Source organism: Oncorhynchus masou, chromosome 8 (assembly GCF_036934945.1).
Source record: "Oncorhynchus masou masou isolate Uvic2021 chromosome 8, UVic_Omas_1.1, whole genome shotgun sequence".
In the NCBI taxonomy this organism is placed as follows: Eukaryota; Metazoa; Chordata; class Actinopteri; order Salmoniformes; family Salmonidae; genus Oncorhynchus; species Oncorhynchus masou.
In genome coordinates, this window is record NC_088219.1 from 20,208,453 (window position 1) to 20,229,266 (window position 20,814).

Here is a 20,814-nt window from a genome sequence, read left to right on the forward strand (position 1 = left end):
CTCTGGATTGAATCTTTTAATTTGAAGGTTGAAAGGGACTTCCATTTGAACCATTTGTTCTGCCTCTGAACTTTCATGTACTTCCAAAGTAAGTTAATATGTGTATATTTGTTAATTTGCATACTATGTGTTTATATTTGTAGGTGGATTTCCCAGTGGTTTGTCTCTTCCTCTGTACCTTAGTTTGTGTTAAGTTTGTACCACTGATGCTATAATGTAACGCCTCACTATGAGTGAAATCACTCCACACCCTTCTCCCCAAAGACCAAGATGTTCTCGCTTTCAAAGAAACATGAATACACAGAATCCTAGCTTTCCCTTCGATTCCCCTTAGACACAACTTTCATAATTCATCTGTTTTTCACTGAGCTTGTGCGTGCTTGCGTACAGTATGTGTGAGCACATACTATGCATACATTTGTATGAATGTATGTTTGTGTTTCAGTGTTGACTGAATGTGTATAGCAGTTCCTCTCATGATGTTTGTTTTAGTTTGCTTGATTGGTCGTTAATGTCTCTCTCTCTCTCTCTCTCTCTCTCTCTCTCTCTCTCTCTCTCTCTCTCTCTCCCTCCCTCCCTCCCTCCCTCTCTCTCTCTCTCTCTCTCTCTCTGTGTGTCTCTGTCTCCCTCTTTAGGAACACTTCACCCCCGAGTGTAAGTTCAAGGAGAGTGTGTTTGAGAACTACTACGTGACGTACTCCTCCATGCTCTACAGACAGAGCCAGTCGGGCCGCTCCTGGTATATCGGTATCAACCGCGACGGACAAGTCATGAAGGGCAACCGGGTGAAGAAGACCAAAGGTGCTGCACACTTCCTGCCTAAAGTTATAGAAGGTTGGTCACGTGCCCTCCTGTCCATGCTGTGCTGATTGTTTTACTAAACAGGGATATATCAGAAACGTGTAAAGTTATTATAGATGCTTATAGATGCTTATAGATGCTTACAGATGCTTATGTTCACCATTGGGACACTTCGACTGTTTCCCTTATCTGCCCCACAGTTGCCATGTATAAGGAGCCATCGCTACACGAGCTAGTCAACGAACAGAAAGAGAAAGAGAAAGAGAAAGAGAAAGAGAAAGAGAAAGAGGGCCCTGCCCAGAAGACAGTGAAGACGTCAGAAGAACGTCATGAAAGAACTTTCTCCATCAAGAACTGCAGGAAAGAAAAGAAATGCCCCAAGGCTGATGCCTCGTAGCACAGGGGACCGATGGTGGGGAGGGGCAGCAGTGACACAGAACTAAATAGGGACTTAATTGCCCATCATGCACTTGGGCTGGCTGGAGGAATGGTCCCCTTTCCCCAGAAGTGCACTAGGCTGCACCATGATGAAGTGTCAGGGGTCAACAGCCCATCAGGTCTGGGTCTAGGAGGAATTCCTCTCACCTGCCACCAGAGAGGAAGATAGACCAGGGCCCAAGTCAGCACCACCACCCTCCCTCCCTGTCAATCACCTTTACCCCTTCTCCTCTAGCACACTCACTACCAAAGGCACAGCCTGTATAATCTCTCTGTCATTCATCTACTGCCTTCCCATCACCTGTCCTAGTTTCTAGAAATCACCTCCACTCGCGCACACACTTTAATTTCTAATTGTGGTATTTTGATGTGCGAATGTGTGATTGTGTCTGTGTGTATGTGTGAGAGAGAGGTGTGTAACAATAATCACTTCATGTCATCATACTTACTACTCTCGAGTCCACTCTTCTAATTAATGGCAATCACCGTGGTGAAAGTGTGACTATGCCTGGCCTCCATCATCTGCCCACCTGCAAATCACACACCTCACAGCTGGAGGCGGGACATCAAAATGATGTTTTATTGGACAACATCGGGGGGGATCTATTTCTATTTGGTAGCAGGGCTGTCTGTTGAACTGCAGTCAGCAAATCAATTTCAAAAAAGCCAAATCATCTGTTGAAAGAGACAAGTCAAGCAAGCCCTTTTGGGATCAGAGTTATATCTACAGGCTACAAGATGACCTTTTCTATCTCCCTCTTTCAAAGTTCCTTTCTCTAACGATCAATCACAATGAGGAAGGTAATAATGGAGGGAACTGAAGAAGTTTATGATAATAAATCAGGAGGATGATGATAATAATAATCAAAATTACAATGTTTACGGTGATTATGGTGATAATGATGATTCAACTACTGTATAACTTTGCAATAATCTCACAGACAGAAATTTCAGGGTATTCCATTATCTGAAGTGAATAGCCATTTTCCCTTCTGGAGCCATGAAAGCACCATGTCCAAAATACTATGAGAGCCCCGACTTGTATATGACTGCCATTTCTGGCCCACATAACAGTATCCTGACAGAGATGATTTCAGTTTGTGCTCAGCAGGCTGACTCTAAGCATGTGAGAGAGTGATGGAGCTAAATACCCCCTGGGCCCAAAATGAGGCTATGTTATTATGATGTAACTCTTTGAAGGTTCTTTCCAGGGGTTTTATGGAATACAGCCATCAGTACTTGAATTATTCACCTACATTTATGTAAAATGTTGTAACTCGTCTCAGCAATATTTGTACAGTTTTGAGTCTCTTTAAGAGCTGGGCTGTGTTAAAAGAGAAAGTCAGCTTTTTTTGCAAGTGTGTGAGATAGTTACTGAGTGAGTGGTTATGAATGTGCCTGCTTAACAATCTCCCTATTTGCCAGCCTCCCTAGCTCTTTTTGTTGACCATAATGCACCAAAATACAGTATTTCAGAGAAATGTTAAGGATTGGACTAAAAGGAATGCTACTGTGTTAAATTGATTAGATTCTCTGTCACCTGAAAGGTAATGCCAGTGATTGTTGAGTGGATCCTTTGCTTGGCGACTGTTGTCGACATAAAGCCGAGTTTAAAGCTGACATCAAAGCCTGAGGAGGCTCTGAGCTGGAGCACCTACTTACTATTCTACAGACGTCCCACTCCTTATCCACTCACCAGCCTTATCAAATCACCACAGAGGAATCCACTCGCAAATATGGATTTCTTTGTGTGCGTGGCTGTTTGTGATTGTGTTCTTCCCCCAGTGTAGCGATGTTTGTGGGAATATGTGAGTTTATTTTGGGAGTGCTTTGTTTGTGTATGCCTGTGTGTGCATGTGTGTGTTTGTGTGCATGCGTGTGTGTGTTAAGTGGGAGGTGACTTCTGCAATGTCCTTCACCCTGGACATAGGGCACTGGGAGGGCTCTCTTTGTGATGTCCTTCTCTGGGGAGGTGACATTTGTGGGGCAAATGGCCACCTTTCAAACACAGCACTGTCACGGTATTGTTATTGGCCTGAGAGTGCTGCAGGTATCAATGGGCAATAAAATCTAAAACAAATTGTGGACAACAGCACAGCACAACATATACAGGAACAGCCCAGTGTACAGAAGGTTGCTTTTCTAGGCATGGGGATATGTACAGTAAAATGCCGAAAGGCATTTCTGACCTTGTACATAGCAGCGTAGCATGTTCCTGCCATGGCGACTATGCTGTTAGAGTGAGCTAGCATGCCATTGTATATTACAGAGCAGCACTGCACTGACCTCCTTTAATATCCAGCCAGTGTGGAGACTTATACCACAGTCTCTTGGAGAATTCCGCTTAGAAAAAGCCAGTCGCTGTGGACTGCCTGTGAATATGTTGACCAACATTACAGAAGATGGAGAATGCACACAGAGAGGGAGAATAGATACAAATGTTCCAGAATGTACAGACTGTGAGATTGATGTTTTCTGCATGTTATTAAGGGCGAGAGTATGTCTGAGATGGTCGAGAGCAGTGGATCCCAAACCTTTAAAAAAAATGTTTTACTAGGCAAGTCAGCTAAAACAAATTCTTATTTTCAATGACGGCCTATGAACAGTGGGTTAACTGCATGTTCAGGGGCAGAAGGGCAGATTTGTACCTTGTCAGCAAGGGGGTTTGAACTTTCAACCTTCTGGTTACTAGTCCAACGCTCTAACCACTAGCCTGCCCTGCTGCCCCGTATAGTCCTGTATCCCTTAAAACATTCAACCTCCAGCTGCGTACCCCTCCAGCACCAGGGTCAGCGCACTCTCAAATGTTGTTTTTTGCCATCATTGTAAGCCTGAAACACACAAACTATATGTTACATTTATTAAACATAAGAATGAGTGTGAGTTTTTGTCACAAACCCGCTCGTGGGAAGTGACAAAGAGCACTTTTAGGACCAGGGTACAAATAATAATATAATAATAATCAATAATTTTGCTCTTTATTTAACCATCTTACATAAAACCTTATGTGTTCATCTAAAATTGTGAATAACTCATCACAGGTTAATGAGGAAGGACGCACATGACTCTACAATGTTGGGATGTATTGGAGAGATACTCCGTCTTAAATCATTTTCCACACTCTGCCTGTATTTAGTTTAGTTTTCATGCTAGTGAGGGCTGAGAATCCACTCTCACATAGGTGCCTGGTTGCAAAGGGCGTCAGTGTCTTAACAACGTGATGTGCCACGGCAGGATACTCTGAGCGCAGCCAAATCCAGAAATCTGGCAGTGGCTTCTGATTAAATTCAATTTCCGCTTCTTGCAATTTCGGTGAGGCTCTCTTGTTCAGATATCGGTAAGTGGACTAGAAGCAGGGCATGAAAAGGATAACGAATATAGTTCTTTGTGTCATCCATTTCAGGAAAGTACCTGCGTAATTGCTCACCCAACTCACTCAGGTGCTTTGCTATATCACATTTGACATTGTTCGTAAGCTTGAGTTCAATTGCACACAACAAATCATACGATGATGGAAAGACGTGTGTTGTCCTTGTTAATGCAGACGGAGAAGAGATCCAACTTCTTAATCATAGTCTCAATTTTGTCCTGCACAATGAATATAGTTGTGGAGAGTCCCTGTAATCCTAGATTCAGATCATTCAGGCGAGAAAAACATCACCCAGACAGGATCGTTGTGTGAGAAACTCGTCATCATGCACAAGGTCAGACAAGTGAAAATTACGGTCATCATAGAAAACTTTAAGCTTTTAAAAAAAAACGTGGCAATCCTTTGTGCCTTAATAACCAGTGTACTTCAGTATGCTGTAAAAGCATTACATGGTCGCTTCCTAGATCATGGCATGGTGCAGAAAATACACAAGAGTTCAGGGACCTTAACAAAGTTAACCATTTTCACTGTAGTGTTCAAAACGTCTTTCAAGCTGTCAGGCATTCCCGTGGCAGCAGGAGCCTCTCGCTGGATGCTGCAGTATACTCAAGTGGAGTCGGGAGCAACTGCTTGCACGCCCGTTACCACTCCACTATGTCTCCCTGTCATGGCTTTTGCGCCATCAGTACAGATTCCAACACATCTTGATCACCAAAGTCCATTTGATGTCACAAAGCTGTCCAGTACTTACAAAATATCCTTTCCTGTTGTCCTAGTTTCCAGTGGTTTGCAGAAGAGGATGTTTAATTGACCCCCATAAATGTAACGGATATATACAAGGAGCTGTGCCAGGCCCACCACGTCTGTTGACTCATCCAGCTGTAACGCATATAATTCACTGGCTTGTATGCGAAGCAGTAATTGTTTCAAAACATCTTCTGCCATGTCACTGATGTGAGGCAAAGGAAGTTCAATATTTCTGAGATAGAATGTGAGACAAAGGAAGTTCAATAGTTCAGAGAAAGAATGTGAGACAAAGGAAGTTCAATAGTTCTGAGATAGAATGTGAGACAAAGGAAGTTCAATAGTTCTGAGATAGAATGTGAGACAAAGGAAGTTCAATAGTTCTGAGATAGAATGTGAGACAGAGAAAGTTCAAAGTTCTGAGATAGAATGTGAGACAGAGAAAGTTCAAAGTTCTGAGATAGAATGTGAAACAAACAAAGTTCAATAGTTCTGAGATAGAATGTGAGACAAAGTTCAATAGTTCTGAGATAGAATGTGAGACAAACAAAGTTCAATAGTTCTGAGATAGAATGTGAGACAAAGGAAGTTCAATATTTCAGAGATAGAATGTGAGACAAAGGAAGTTCAATAGTTTTGAGATAGAATGTGAGACAGAGAAAGTTCAAAGTTCTGAGATAGAATGTGAAACAAACAACGTGCAATAGTTATGAGATAGAAAGTGAGACAACCAAAGTTCAATAGTTCTGAGATAGAATGTGAGACAAACAAAGTTCAATAGTTCTGAGATAGAATGTGAGACAAACAAAGTTCACTAGTTCTGATATAGAATGTGAGACGGAGAAAGTTCAATAGTTCTGAAATTGGATGTGAGGCAGGGCTCTTAGATTCTGATATTGAGAGTATGCCAGAGAGATCTTTACCTGGTTGAGGCAAAAATAAAAACACTGGTAGCGTTCGCCAGCTTAGAGTACTTAACACCTCTGAACAAACTGCCAGCTGTAATTTGCAAACAGAGTGCAAACATGTAGAATCGCTGACTGCCGCCCACCATCAAGTGGTCCCTAAAACCAACCCGGCGAATGAACGGCAGATCAATATTTGGTGAGGTGTATGCCTAAGACAGAGCAGGTCCCATGAAGTGAGGGGTAGTGACATTGAGAATGTGGTTCACACATGCCCTCTCATATGTGCTTGGAAGTCACGCTTCATTTCCTGCTCAATCTCCCCAACTGGTGTTCTATGTGTCTACTGCCCAGTACCCTTCGCTGTAGCACACTATGTGTGTGTGTGTGTTTGTACATGTAGGTGTGTGTAAGACTGACTGAGTGAGTGTAATGACCTACCTGTATGTGTGTATGAGTGTGTGAGAGAGAAAAAGGAGAGAAAGAGAGAGGAAAAGATAGAAAAAGAGGGCATGAGAGTGACGATCAATAGACTCAATAAAAGCCAAGCTGGAGAGCAATAGTCTAGCGTTGAGAGCAATAATTTCCCTTAGGTGCAGAGAGGGGGGAGCAAACCAAGTTTGTTGATAATGAACTCAGAGTAGTGTCGTCCGATTCCAACCTGTAAACTGGACAAAGTGGCCACTTTCACAACAGCTGTGGGGGAGATATTCTTCCATCTTATGGCACACTTTAGAGACCAACAGCCAAATAGAACTGGACCATTACCACTGGCCAGTGTGATCTGGCCATGCATTGAGCTGCCTGGTTCTTATGTACTTTACCATAGTTTTCTGAGACAGTGGGGCCTACGGTTGCAAAGTTCCGGGCACTTTGGTCCAAGTTTCTGGTTGGGAAAACCGGGGAATTTATTCTAAGTTCACTCTTATAGAACTCCTCTAGAGTGCACTCTATATGTTTGAAGGATCTTGGTCTTAGGTTCTAGTCAAAACTGGGGTCAAACGGGGAACACCACTCTCATACTACAAAGAAAAAAAGAGTGGCTCAATGTTATAATAATAATAATGAACGCTTATAGGGTTCTTCTGAAGGACTTGACGGTACTGCTTACAGTAACCATTTTGATTAAACAGGGATGTTTAAGGTATAGGGGCTGTCAGTCTACTGTACACAAATTGGATTTAGAACAAACTTACCCTTTGAATGGTGCTCTCCTGGCTCATTGTTTCATATAAATATTACTATATAGCTATGTCTGTGTAAAAAAAATATCTGTGAAATGTGAGGTCTTGTGTTGATATATTTTCAGAAAATATCTTGAAGAATGAATGTGATAAATGTTTCTTGTTGTGTTTTCTTTTGTTCTGCTTTATCATGTTTTTCTGATTGAGACTTAAGGGAGGGAGGTTTTTGCTTTCCTCAGACCAATCCTCCCTTCAGTGTGGTTTTGTAGGTGAACAAAAGTTTTGTGGTGGGGTGAAGTGGTAAGGACACTGGTTCATCATTCCCACAGAATGCTAAATGATGCACTCACTGAATCCTACAGTGTGATTGAGTTACACAGGGTGCAAGAGATTTAACACTAAACTGTAAATGTAGTCAGAGCAAAACAGTGTGTGGAAACATGCAAAGGGTCAGATAGATCTGTCCTCTTAAAGCCAGCACCTGTCTGTCAGTCCCTCCCGGATTCCGCCATGGCAAATATTTTTTAGCAAAATCAAGAATTCACTGCATCACAGCACCATTTCCTCATAAAAGAGTAAAATCATTGCATCATCGAATTAAACAGACTCATACGCAGTACAAAAATATGGCTTGTAATTCCAACCAATCACTGCACATTTACCACATAGAGTTCAATTAAGCTACACAGTTAAATATAGGAAAAATAAGCTACATGCCAAGAATTGTTTTCCCTCGTTAGCGCATTTTCACAACAAATTGGACAACATCACTGCATATTGCCATGCAGAATATCAGAATTTCTGCAGCAAAATAAAACATTTCCCCCTGCAAAAATATCACAAAACATCCCTGCGAAATCCTAGAGGGACTGGTCTGTCAGTCAGTTATGACCATTCCCAGCAATGTCCAGACTGTCCCAGCACCCACTGGGCTCAGCGTTAGGATGACACAAGTCTTCCAAAAACTAACCACGCCATCTCCTTTCTCCTCTCGGCTCTTGGTTGATCTCAATCCTTTCCTCTTGTCTTCCAAAAGTTACAGACGTCTTCCAACAAGAGCCATACGTATTAATAAGATGGGCCTTGGCACAGATGGAGCCAATGACAGAAGGGCTGACTCCTTTGACCCCTCCCACCGTTCCCAGGGGACAATGAACACAGGTGCGACTTTACATGGCGATAGAGCAGAGATGGATCTACTAACTCTGCAGCCACAACAAAAAGACTGGAGTGTAATAACAATGCATCGAGGACTAACAATCTGCCACGAGGACAACCAACTTGCAAGGACGACAAACAGTCTTCAGCATAGATTAACAGCCAGCAAGGAGGACTAACAGGATACTAAACAGTCCAGAAGTCTGCAATAAGGACAACAAGTCCAGGTTGACATGATCATTTTTTCATAACATGCATGCACCACCATTTACCAACTCCCACAATAAGGGATGACACATCCTCTTCAGTAACTAGAGACACAGAGGCCCCTCTCCTCACCCTCTCCCTGAGTTTAACATCAGACCTGAGTTCATTTCTATAGTAACTCACACCTGACTCAATGGGAGATGTTTACCATCAGACGTGTTTCTATAGTAACTCACACCTGACTCAATGGGAGATGTTTACCATCACACGTGTTTCTATAGTAACTCACACCTGACTCAATGGGAGATGTTTACCATCACACGTGTTTCTATAGTAACTCACACCTGACTCAATGGGAGATGTTTACCATCAGACGTGTTTCTATAGTAACTCACACCTGACTCAATGGGAGATGTTTACCATCAGACGTGTTTCTATAGTAACTCACACCTGACTCAATGGGAGATGTTTACCATCAGACGTGTTTCTATAGTAACTCACACCTGACTCAATGGGAGATGTTTACCATCAGACGTGTTTCTATAGTAACTCACACCTGACTCAATGGGAGATTTTTACCATCAGACGTGTTTCTATAGTAACTCACACCTGACTCGAGAGGAGATGTCTTACTATAGAATATTATTCAATAAAACAAACAGATATATTTGTATGATTGTACGTACTGTCCCTTGGTGATTATTGTTATGTGACGGGCAACATTACTTACAGCTTGAAGCTAAGTGATTACAGGTACTAGTTGTGTGACTGCTGACCAGTGAGACTTCAAGACCTCAAGGTGAAGAAAACACAAATATGTCTGTGTGTGTGTGTGTGTGTGTGTGTGTGTGTGTGTGTGTGTGTGTGTGTGTGTGTGTGTGTGTGTGTGTGTGTGTGTGTGTGTGTGTGTGTGTGTGTGTGTGTGCGTGTGCATGTGTGTGTGAGAGAGAGAGAGTATGGGTGCGCGAGTGTGTGTGTGTGTTCCAGATGGTAATGACAGCTGCAGGTGCTCACAGGTGATTGGAGAGAGACAGGTGACAGAAGCTCCTCCTGGCTGAGCACTGAGCAGGGCAGCCCTGGAAACTCCGCCGGCCCATCATCTCAGCCACATAACCCTGCTGTGTCTCGTTCTCTCTTTCACACACACACATGCCCAAACACACACACATACAAATGTCCACATGCCCAAACACACACACACACACACATAAGAATGTCCACATGCCCGAACACACACACACACACACACACACACACACACACACACACACACACACATACAAATGTCCACGTGCCCGAACACAAACACCACACATCACAGTGACAGACATGTTTAACTCACAACCAATTAAATGTACACAATAACAATTACTCATACAAGCACAAGCACAAGCACAGACAGACCAGCTGACACACACACACACACACACACACACACACACACACACACACCCTTTAAATCCCCTATAGACAAAACAGATTGGATTGGCTTTGACTGTTGACAACATGTAATCTATATTTCAGTGTTCAAATGATTATTGAAAACATAAATACATTTGCACAATCAGCTCATGTTGTCTCTCTCTCTCTCTCTCTCACACACACACACACACACACACACACACACACACACACACACACACACACACACACACTCTCTCTCTCGCACAGCTTCATTCATGTATTTTTTATGTATTATCTTTATTTAACCTTTATTTAAGCAGGGAATTGCGCTGACAACAGTTTCTTTATCAGATGAGCTCTGCATGAGCACATCAATAAACAACAATTATACTATGCATACAGTGCTTTCAGAAAGTATTCATACACCTTTACTTTTTCACATTTTGCTACGTTTACTCAGTACTTTGTTGAAGCACCTTTGGCAGTGAGTACAGCATTGAGTCTTCTTGGGTATGACGATACATGCTTGGTATTTGAGGAGTTTCTTCCATTCTTCTCTAACAATCCTCTCAAGCTCTGTCAGGTTGGATGATGAGCTTTGCTGCACATGTTCTCTCCAGAGATGTTAGATCGGGTTCAAGTCTGGGCTCTGGCTGGGCCACTCAAGGACAATCAGAGATCTGTGCGGAAGTCACTCCTGCGTAGTCTTGGCTGTGTGCTTAGGGACGTTGTCCTGTTGGAAGGTGAACCTTCGACCCCTTCTGAGATCATCCCCACAGCATGATGCTGCCACCACCATGCTTCACCGTAGGGATGGTGCCAGGTTTCCTCCAGATGTGACGCATGGAATTCAGGCCAAAGAGTTCAATCTTGGTTTCATCAGACCAGACAATCTTGTTTCTCATGGTCTGAGAGTCTTAGGTGCCTTTTTGGAAATCTCCAAGCAGGATGTTATGTGCCTTTTACTGAGGAGTGGCTTCTGTCTGGCCACTCTACCGTAATGGCCTGATAGGTGGAGAGCTGCAGAGATGGTTGTCCTTCTGGAAGGTTCCCCCATCTCCACAGAGGAACTCTGGAGCTCTGTCAGAGTGACCATTGGGTCCTTGGTCACCTCCCTAACCAATGTCCTTCTCCCCTGATTGCTCAGTTTGGCCAGGCGGCCAGCGCTAGGAAGTCCTGGTGGTTCCAAACTTCTTCCGTTTAAGAATGACGGAGGCCACTTGTCACACCTGCTCCCGCTCCCCCTCTCTGGTGCTCAAGGGCGCCAGGCTGCCCTTCAGTACGCACACCTGTCACCACCATTTTGCGCAGCTGCGCAATATTGGACTCACCTGGACTCCATTACTTTGGTGATTGTCATTCTTTATCCGTCTGTTCCTCAGTTGGTTCCCTGCATTATTGTCATTATGTTTTTTTCTCACCCTGTCCAGACGTTGCTATTGTTTTGGTTTGATGTCCGTTTTCCAGTAAATGTTCACTTCCTGTACTTGCTTCTCGTCTCCAGCGTCGGCCCTTACACCACTGTGTTCTTAGAGACCTTCAACGCTGCAGAAATGTATTGGTACCCTTCCCCAGATCTGTGCCTCGACACAATCCTGTCTCGGAGCTCTACGGACATATTGCTCATGGTTTGGTTTTTGCTCTGACATGCACTGTCAACTTAGAATTGCACTGTCCAAATCATGTCCAATCAATTGAATTTACCACAGGTGGACTCCAATCAAGCTGTAGAAACATCTCAAGGATGATCAATGCAAACAGGATGCATCTGAGCTCAATTTCGAGTCTCATACCAAGGGTCTGAATCATTATGTAAATAAGGTATTTCTGTTTTTATTTTTAACTTCTTGAAACTCCCCATCCCCGATCCGGGTTTGTGACTAAAGCCTCAGGCTCATTAGCATAACGCAACGTTAACGATTTCTGAAAATCGCAAATAAAATGAAAATAATGCGTCTGCTCTCAAGCTTAGCCTTTTCTTAACAACACTGTCATCTCAGATTTTCAAAATATGCTTTTGAACCATAGAAATTGACTAATTTGTGTAAGAGTATGCAAAGCTAGCATAGCATTTTGAGTAGCATTTAGCACGCAACATTTTCACAAAAACCAGATAACCAAATAAATAAAATCATTTACCTTTGAAGAGCTTCTGATGTTTTCAATCAGTTACATACCAAATGCGCAGTTTTTCCTGAAAGCGTCTGTGTGTAGGAGAAATCGTTCCGTTTTCTACATTGCGTCTGGCTACCGAAACGAACCGAAAATTCAGTCACCTACAACGTAAAACCTTTTCCGGATTAACTACATAATATCGACCGAAACATGGCAAACGTTGTTTGGAATCAATCCTCAAGGTGTTTTTTCACATATCTCTTCATTGATATGCAGTTCGTGGAAGCTTGCTTTCCTCTCTGTATTGCATGGAAAAATACTGGCAGGTGACTTTTGCGCACCAATTTCGGCGCAGGACACCGGGCGGACACCTGGTAAATGTGGTCTCTTATGGTCAATCTTCCAATGATCTGCCTACAAATACGTCACAATGCTGCAGACACCTTGGGGAAACGACAGAAAGGGCAGGCTCATTCCTCTCGCATTCACAGCCATATAAGGAGACAATGGAAAACAGAGCCTCAAAAATCCTTGTCATTTCCTGGATGCCATCTCATCTTGGTTTTGCCTGAAGCTCACGTTCTAGGGCACGCACAGAGAATATCTTGGTATTTCTGGACACGTCAGAGTGTTTTCTTTCGAAAGCTATCAATTATATGCATAGTCGATCATCTTTTTGTGACAAAATATCTTGTTTAAAACGGGAACGTTTTCATCCAAAAATGAAATAGCGCCCCCATAGATGTAAGAGGTTAATAAACCTGCTTTTGCTTCATCATTATGGGGTATTGTGTGTAGACCGCAGATTTTATTTTTAAGAATAAGGCTGTAACGTAACTAAATGTGGAACAAGTCAAAGGGTCTGAATACTTTCAGAAGGCACTGTATCTACGGTATAAATGTCACGAATATTACCGAAGGTGACTCCCCTTCTTGTTCGGGTGGCGCTCGGCGGTCGTCGTCGCCAGTCTACTAGCTATCACCGATCCGTTGTTCTGTGTTCCTTTGGTTTTGTCTGATTGGTATCACCTGTTTCTTGTTTGGTTGTTAGAGTGGGGTTATGTATAGTTTGTTCAGCCCGCTTCAGTTTCGTGCGGGCTTGTTCGTCTGTTCTGTGTTTGAGTGTATTTTGTTTGTATTTTAGGTTTCGCGCTGTCCGTTATTATTTCTGATCATTTGTTTTCCTACTTTTGTTCATGTTATTTTTCCTGGACATTAAAGCGTGTTTTTTCCCACATCTTTTGCTCTCTGCGCCTGACTCCACACCTCCTCACTCATTTGTCGCAACAATATACACGTCAATTACACAATACATGAAAAGCAAACACAAAACACAATCATATGAAACAAACACATTTTTCAGAAAAAAGTATGCCAAACATCCACCTGTATTGCCCTAGAGCAGTGGTTCCCAAATTTTTTATAGTCCCGTACCCCTTCAAACATTCCACCTCCAGCTGAGTACCCCCTCTAGCACCAGGGTCAGGGCACTCTCAAATGTTGTTTTTTGCCATCATTGTAAGCCTGAAACACACACACACTATACAATATATTTATTAAACATTAGTATGAGTGAGTTTTTGTCACAACCCAGCTCGTGGGAATTGACAAAGAGCTCTTGTAGAACCAGGGCACAAATAATAATATAATAACAATCAATCATTTTGCTCTTTATTTAACCATCTTACATATAAAACCTTATGTGTTCATCTAAAATTGTGAATAACTCAGCACAGGTTAATGAGAAAGGATGCACATAATTCTGCAATGTTGGGATGTATTGGAGAGAGTCTAAGTCTTAAATAATTTTCCAAACACAGTCAGTCTGTGATGAGGTGCGTACTGGTGGCAGAAATTCATGTGCAGGAGACCAAAAACTTGTTTACAACGGTGTCGTTTAATCAACATAAAACCACCATCAACAGAACAATACATGAAATGGGTCAAACAAAACCTGGCAATCACCAACATACCGTGCATAAGCGCTACAAGAAACAATTACGGACAAGGACATGGGGGGGGGGACAAAGGGTTAAATACACAACATGTAATTGATGGAATTGGAACCAGGTGTGATGGAAGACAAGACAAAACCAATGGAAAATTAAAAGTGGATTGGTGATGGCTAGAAGGACGGTGACGTTGACCGCCGAACGCCGCCCAAAAAAGGAGAGCAACTTCGGCGGAAGTCGTGAAACTGTGCCTGTATTTAGTTTTCATGCCAGTGAGGGCTGAGAATCTACTCTCACATAGGCACCTGCTTGCAAAGGGCATCAGTGTCTTAACAGCGCGATGTGCCAAGACAGGATACTCTGAGCGCAGCCAAATCCAGAAATCTGGCAGTGGCTTCTGGTTAAATTCAATTTACACAGAACCGCTTGTTGAAATTTCGATGAAGTTCTCTTTTTCAGATATTGATAAGTGGACTGGAGGCAGGGCATGAAAGGGATAACAAATCCAGTTGTTTGTGTCATCCGTTTCAGGAAAGTACCTGCGTAATTGCTCACCCAACTCACTCAGGTGCTTTGATGTATCACATTTGACATTGTTTTTTTTTGCACACAACAAATCATACAACGATGGAAAGACGTGTGTTGTCCTTGTTAATGCAGACAGAGAAGAGCTCCAACTTCTTAATCATAGCCTCAATTCTGTCCCGCACATTGAATATAGTTGCAGAGAGTCCCTGTAATCCTAGATTCAGATTATTCAGATCAGTCAGTATAGAAAAATTTAAACTCATCTCTCAATTTAAAAAAACATGTCGATATTTTGCCCCTTGATAACCAGCGCACTTTGACCCAAGTTAAACAATTTAAAGGCAATGCTACCAAATACTAATTGAGTGTATGTAAACTTCTGACGGGGAATGTGATGAAAGATATAAAAGCTAAAATAAATCATTCTCTCTATTATTATTCTGACATTTCACATTCTTAAAATAAAGTGGTGATCCTAACTGACCTAAAACAGGTAATCTTTTCTAGGATTAAATGTCAGGAATTGTGAAAAACTGAGTTGAAATGTAATTGGTTAGAGTTTATATAAACTTCCAACTTCAACTACGTATATCCTCTCCTGTTTGCAGAAGAGGATGTCTTTCTTAATTGACCCCCATAAACATAACAGTCTGTTGACTCATCCAGCTGTAACGCATAGAATTCACTGGCTTGTATGCAAAGCAGAAATTGTTTCAGAACATCATCTGCCATGTCACTGTTGCGTCGTGAAACAGTGTTGTTTGATGAAGGCATTGTGTTCTATAGTTTTTTGGGCTTTTCCCCCCAGCATTGTCCCAGCCATATCCATCGCTGCAGGAAGAATTAAGTCCTTCACAATAGTATGGGGCTTGCCTGTCCTAGCCACTCGGTAGCTCACCATATAAGAGTCTTCTAGCCCCTTCTTATTAATGGTATCTGTTGCTTTTGTAGTTGTCTTACTACTCGAAAGTCGTCTTAATTCTCGCTCAAAAAAGTCTTTTTTTTTCAAATTGGCATGTTTTGTTTCTAAATGTCTGCGCAAGTGTGAAGGTTCCATCAAGTTGTGAGGGAGTAATGTTTAATGTGATTGGATGTTATTTGGGGGGGGGGGGTTGAAACGAGGCTACTCAGGTGAGAAAAAAACCCTCAAATGTATAACCCAGTTCGAAAATATCAAAGGACTGTTTGAAAATGTGAATCACATTTTTATTTGGCGTACCCCCAACGGCATTGGGCGTACCCCAGTTTGGGAATACCTGCCCTAAAGGCACCAACTCCACCAATTTTAAGGACTTTTTGAGTACATTCCATGAGAGGCGCAAAATGTTATGCACTTGAGTGAGGACCCAAAAGCGGTTTAACCAAAAACAGAGTTCTTTAATGAGCACACAGGAAAGACATAGATCCTCTTCAGATGTAGATCATGGGAAAAATAGACAACCCGCAGAGAGGGCGACAAATGAAACACAAAGTCCCTCTGATAATTTACAAGAGAGTCCCCTTCTTAGCAGCAGAGGAGAATAGCTGGGTTAGCGGCGACAGGCTGCAGGTCGCTCTGGGTAGGCGTGGGTCGTAGAGGAACAGTGGTACCTGATCTCACGTAGCATCAGATGAACTGGACACAGTGCAGACGAAAGACAGTTAGCTGAGTACAGGATGCACCTGCCAGGCAGATTCCGACAGGATAGGACAAGGATGAAGCAACGAGACGATAGCTTGTTTCTGGCATGAGAAACTCAAACGAGAATCTGACACCGAAAGAAGCAGGAACAGAGAGATAAATAGAGACCTAATCAGAGGGAAAAGGGGAACAGGTGGGGAAAGGGTGAACGAGGTAGTTAGAGGAGATGAGGAACAGCTGGAGAAGGAGAGAAAGAGAAGGTAACCTAATAAGACCAGCAGAGAGAGATAATAGCTTGTGAAGAGAAAGAACAGGAACAAGACATAATAAGACATGACACAAAAGAACTTAAAGCAGGTTTACCTAACTTGGTGGAGATTGAATGGATTTCCAGGGTTAGTCTTCCCTGAGTCCTAGTCTGGTATCTTTTTTAGCGTGGTAAACCATGTTTGTTTTGGATGTGACTGACTTTTTAAGTTAACGATTCATAGTGCGAATGTTTTGTGACACACAACATCATTCAGAGTTTAATGCGTGAGAGATTAGTAAATTAGCACTAATCCGTTGTGGTAAAAATGATGATCCTCAGGGCTTTAATTAAACACACACTCATCTCCGGCTGATCAACTTTATAAATCAGCCTGCATTTCAAAAGCCAGCAGATGATTAAGAAACACATCAGAGAGATAAATAGCAGCAATTATTTCTCTTTGGCTACTCCGGGGTTGGTGACACGTCCCCGTCTCTCAGCTATAATTATGGTGACCGGATGATGGATTAGAAGCAGTGGGAGAAACATGAATTATGTTTCTAGACATCTGGCACCCCGGGTTGGGGATCTAGACAGAATATTCCGATGGACTACCTCAAGTCATGCCCTGAAACACCAACATTTCGGCACAGTGATGCCGAAATGTTGGTGTTTTTTTACCCAATGAATTACTGGGAGGTTATACATATGGAGTATGTGACTCTCTTTGTTTTAATAGTCAATGATCAATGATTTTCAAAAATACTGAAAATGGCCTCTGAGCTTTTGACCTCTAAAAAGGTCTGCTGTCCTCTGGTGACAGCGACCCAGGTGACTGTTGGGTAGATCATAGGCATACATTTTTTCCCCAATGCAGAAGCCATGTTTCAACGGGTTTAATCAAACTGTGCTATGGTAGATTAATGTGGTGAATATGGATTCAAGCATTTCAATATGAATGTGAGGCTATGGTTATTGGTCATATTTGCGGTAACCCATCACCAGAAATATTCATCTGCAGATAACACACAAGCTTCAAAGCAAAGCCATGTCAAACATGCTATTCAGGCTTTAAGTAATACATTTCATCTTCATAAAAGCACACGCTGAGACATAAATAAGTAGTGTTTTTCTTACCGCTGGCTTTGTATTCACTGTAGAGATGCGATCTGTTAAAAGTAATGATTCATTCATAAATTATTCATAATTCCTCCCTGGAGGAGGGGAGAGTGGGGAAGGGGGACGTTGGTGTCAGGAGACACACCTTGCATGCTGCTGAGTTTCCTCATTACGTTAACCATCTGGACCCAGAGCTGGGGTTTCCCTTACAAACCATTCATTACACACACACACACACACACACACACACACACACACACACACACACACACACACACACACACACACATTCTTACACTCAAATCGTTTACACACATCTCCACCTCTCCCCTCACAGAGTCCTTATCTCTTGACCTTGACGTACACTCACTGAGAATGAAGACCCAGACCTTCTGTCTCAGATGGGTTTTATCTCTCCATATAAAACACACATACACGCACACGCACACACACGCACACACACACACACACGCACACACACACACACACACACACACACACACACACGCACACACACACACACACACACACACACACACACACACACACACACACACACACACACACACACACACACACACACACACACACACACATGGTTAGCATGCAGCACTCATCCCATGAGGTCCATACTGCAGTTGCTCATCCTTTTAATGAGATTGATTGCCTCCTATATTGCTGTCTTCTGCTGCCCTCTTCTGGATTTATAAACACCATCCTGTTCCTCAGAAACCAGCACTTTGGGTCAATCACAGCGGTCAAGGTCTAAAGATGTTGAACTTAATTGGACAAACGTATGCATTAAGGGGCATGAAAGGCCTACAAGATAGAAAGAGACATTGGATCTCACGTTAGCAACAAAGAGAAAGAGACAGTAAATCTGAGACCCCTATATAATATATGTTGTTTGGATTCAAAATCTGAGTTGTTGACCAATAGCATTACTGTTGAGATAACTTCCAATCAGATATCAGACCTACAGGATTTTATCACAACAGAACCTCACAGATGTGTGACAGAATGGGGGACATGGAGAGAAGCAAAGAGAAGGCTCTATTCCTGAGAAGACAATAAAAGCTCTTGAATACAGTTGATAAGAGTCACACACACGCACACGCACACGCACACGCACACGCACACACACACACACACACAGACACACACAGTGACACAGTTTTTCCCTGACAAGTTTGTCACTGTTCATTTCCCCTTTATTGCTCTCTAATACCTCTCCTCTCCTCTCATCTCCTCTCCTCTGCGCATCTCTCTTCCTCTCATCTCATCTCCTCTGCTCTCCTCTCATCTCCTCTCCTCTACCTCTCATCTCTGCTCTCCTCTCTTCCACTCCTCTCATCTCCTCTGCTCTCCTCTGCTCTCGTCTCATCTCCTCTCATCTCATCTCCTCTCTTCTCCTCTGCTCTGCTCTGCTCTGCTCTCCAGTCTCATTCTCCCCATTTCAGCTCATGTTCTCATTAGGATGTAAATGTGCTTTGTTGTTGAGCCCAGAGTGACTGACAGAGGGGAAAGAGTGAGGGAGAGAGAGAAAGGGGAGGGGGGTTACAGCTCATGGACACCGTAATGATGTTCGGCATTCAGAGACATGATAACAGCAGCAGTTTTACAAAAGACGGAGCATATCCCCCTCCCTCCCTACCTCAAACCCTCCCTCCCTCTCTCCCTCCCTCCCTTGAAGCTGGGTTGTACCTCCTACCATTTCATTCACTCTTCTGAATGCCCATCAACTCCTGGCTGAACCCTATGTCACAGCGACTGCCTACAATCGTTACATCATAGCACAGCATGACAGAGTGATTTCATCACCGTAGCACATTCAGAGATTGATTTATAGCCATTATAGCCATCTAAAATAATGAATAGATTTGAAACATCATTTTTCTTCTCTTTGTCATAGATATTAATGAAAGGCAAGTTAATAACTAGGTCAGGAAGCCAATCTAGAGCTCTGTGAGACATTCACAGTAATAGAGGCAGGCATTTTGATCAAGAGAGACCTTTTGAAAATATGCACATTTTCTCTTACACTAAACATACAAGTATGTACAGTCGTGGCCAAAAGTTTTGAGAATGACAAAAATATTAATTCTAACAAAGTCTGCTGCCTCAATGTCATTAGATATTTTTGTCAGATGTTACTATGGAATACAGAAGTATAATTATACGCATTTCATAAGTGTCAAAGGCTTTTATTGACAATTACATGAAGTAATTGCAATATTTGCAGTGTTGAACCTTCTTTTTAAATACCTCTGCAATCCGCCCTGGCATCCTGTCAATTAACTTAATCCTGACTGATGGCAGCCCATTCTTGCATAATCAATGCTTGGAGTTTGTCAGAATTTGTGGGGTTTTGTTTGCCCACCCACCTCTTGAGGATTGACCACAAGTTCTCAATGGGATTAAGGTCTGGGGAGTTTCCTGTCTATGGGCCCAAAATATTTATGTTTTATTCTCCGAGCCACTTAGTTATCACTTTTGCCTTATGGTAAGGTGCTCCATCATGCTGGAAAAGGCATTGTTCGTCACCAAACTGTTCCTGGATGGTTGGGAGAAGTTGCTCTCGGGGGATGTGTTGGTACCATTCTTTATTCATGGCTGTGTTCTTAGGCAAAATTGTGAGTGAGCCCACTCCCTTGGCTGAGAAGCAACCCCACACATGAATGGTCTCAGGATGTTTTACTGTTGGCATGACACAGGACTGATGGTAGAGCTCACCTTGTCTTCTCCGGACATGCTTTTTTTCCGGATGCCCCAAACAATCGGAAAGGGGATTCATCAGAGAAAATTACTTGAACCCTGACCTCAGCAGTCCAACCCCTGTACCTTTTGCAGAATATCAGTCTGTCTCTGATGTTTTTCCTGGAGAGAAGTGGCTTCTTTACTGCCCTTCTTGATACCAGGCCATCCTCCAAAAGTCTTTGCCTCACTGTGTGTGCAGATGCACTCACGCCTGCCTGCTGCCATTCCTGAGCAAGCTCTGTTCTGGTGGTGCCCTGATCC

General features: G+C 42.8%; 1 protein-coding gene across 3 annotated transcripts in view; it reads left to right on the forward strand.

Annotated features, from left to right (window-relative positions):
- Window positions 1-9,462, forward strand: part of LOC135544348 (fibroblast growth factor 11-like) — a 90,768-nt gene extending 81,306 nt beyond the window's left edge. For all 3 annotated transcript variants that reach the window (XM_064971889.1, XM_064971890.1, XM_064971891.1), the window contains exons 4-5: window positions 636-834; window positions 1,002-9,462. In XM_064971889.1, coding sequence (XP_064827961.1) covers window positions 636-834; window positions 1,002-1,198 — 396 coding nt within the window. In that variant the 3' untranslated portion in view covers window positions 1,199-9,462. The remainder of the gene's footprint in view (window positions 1-635; window positions 835-1,001) is intronic.
- Window positions 9,463-20,814: the final 11,352 nt, after the last annotated feature.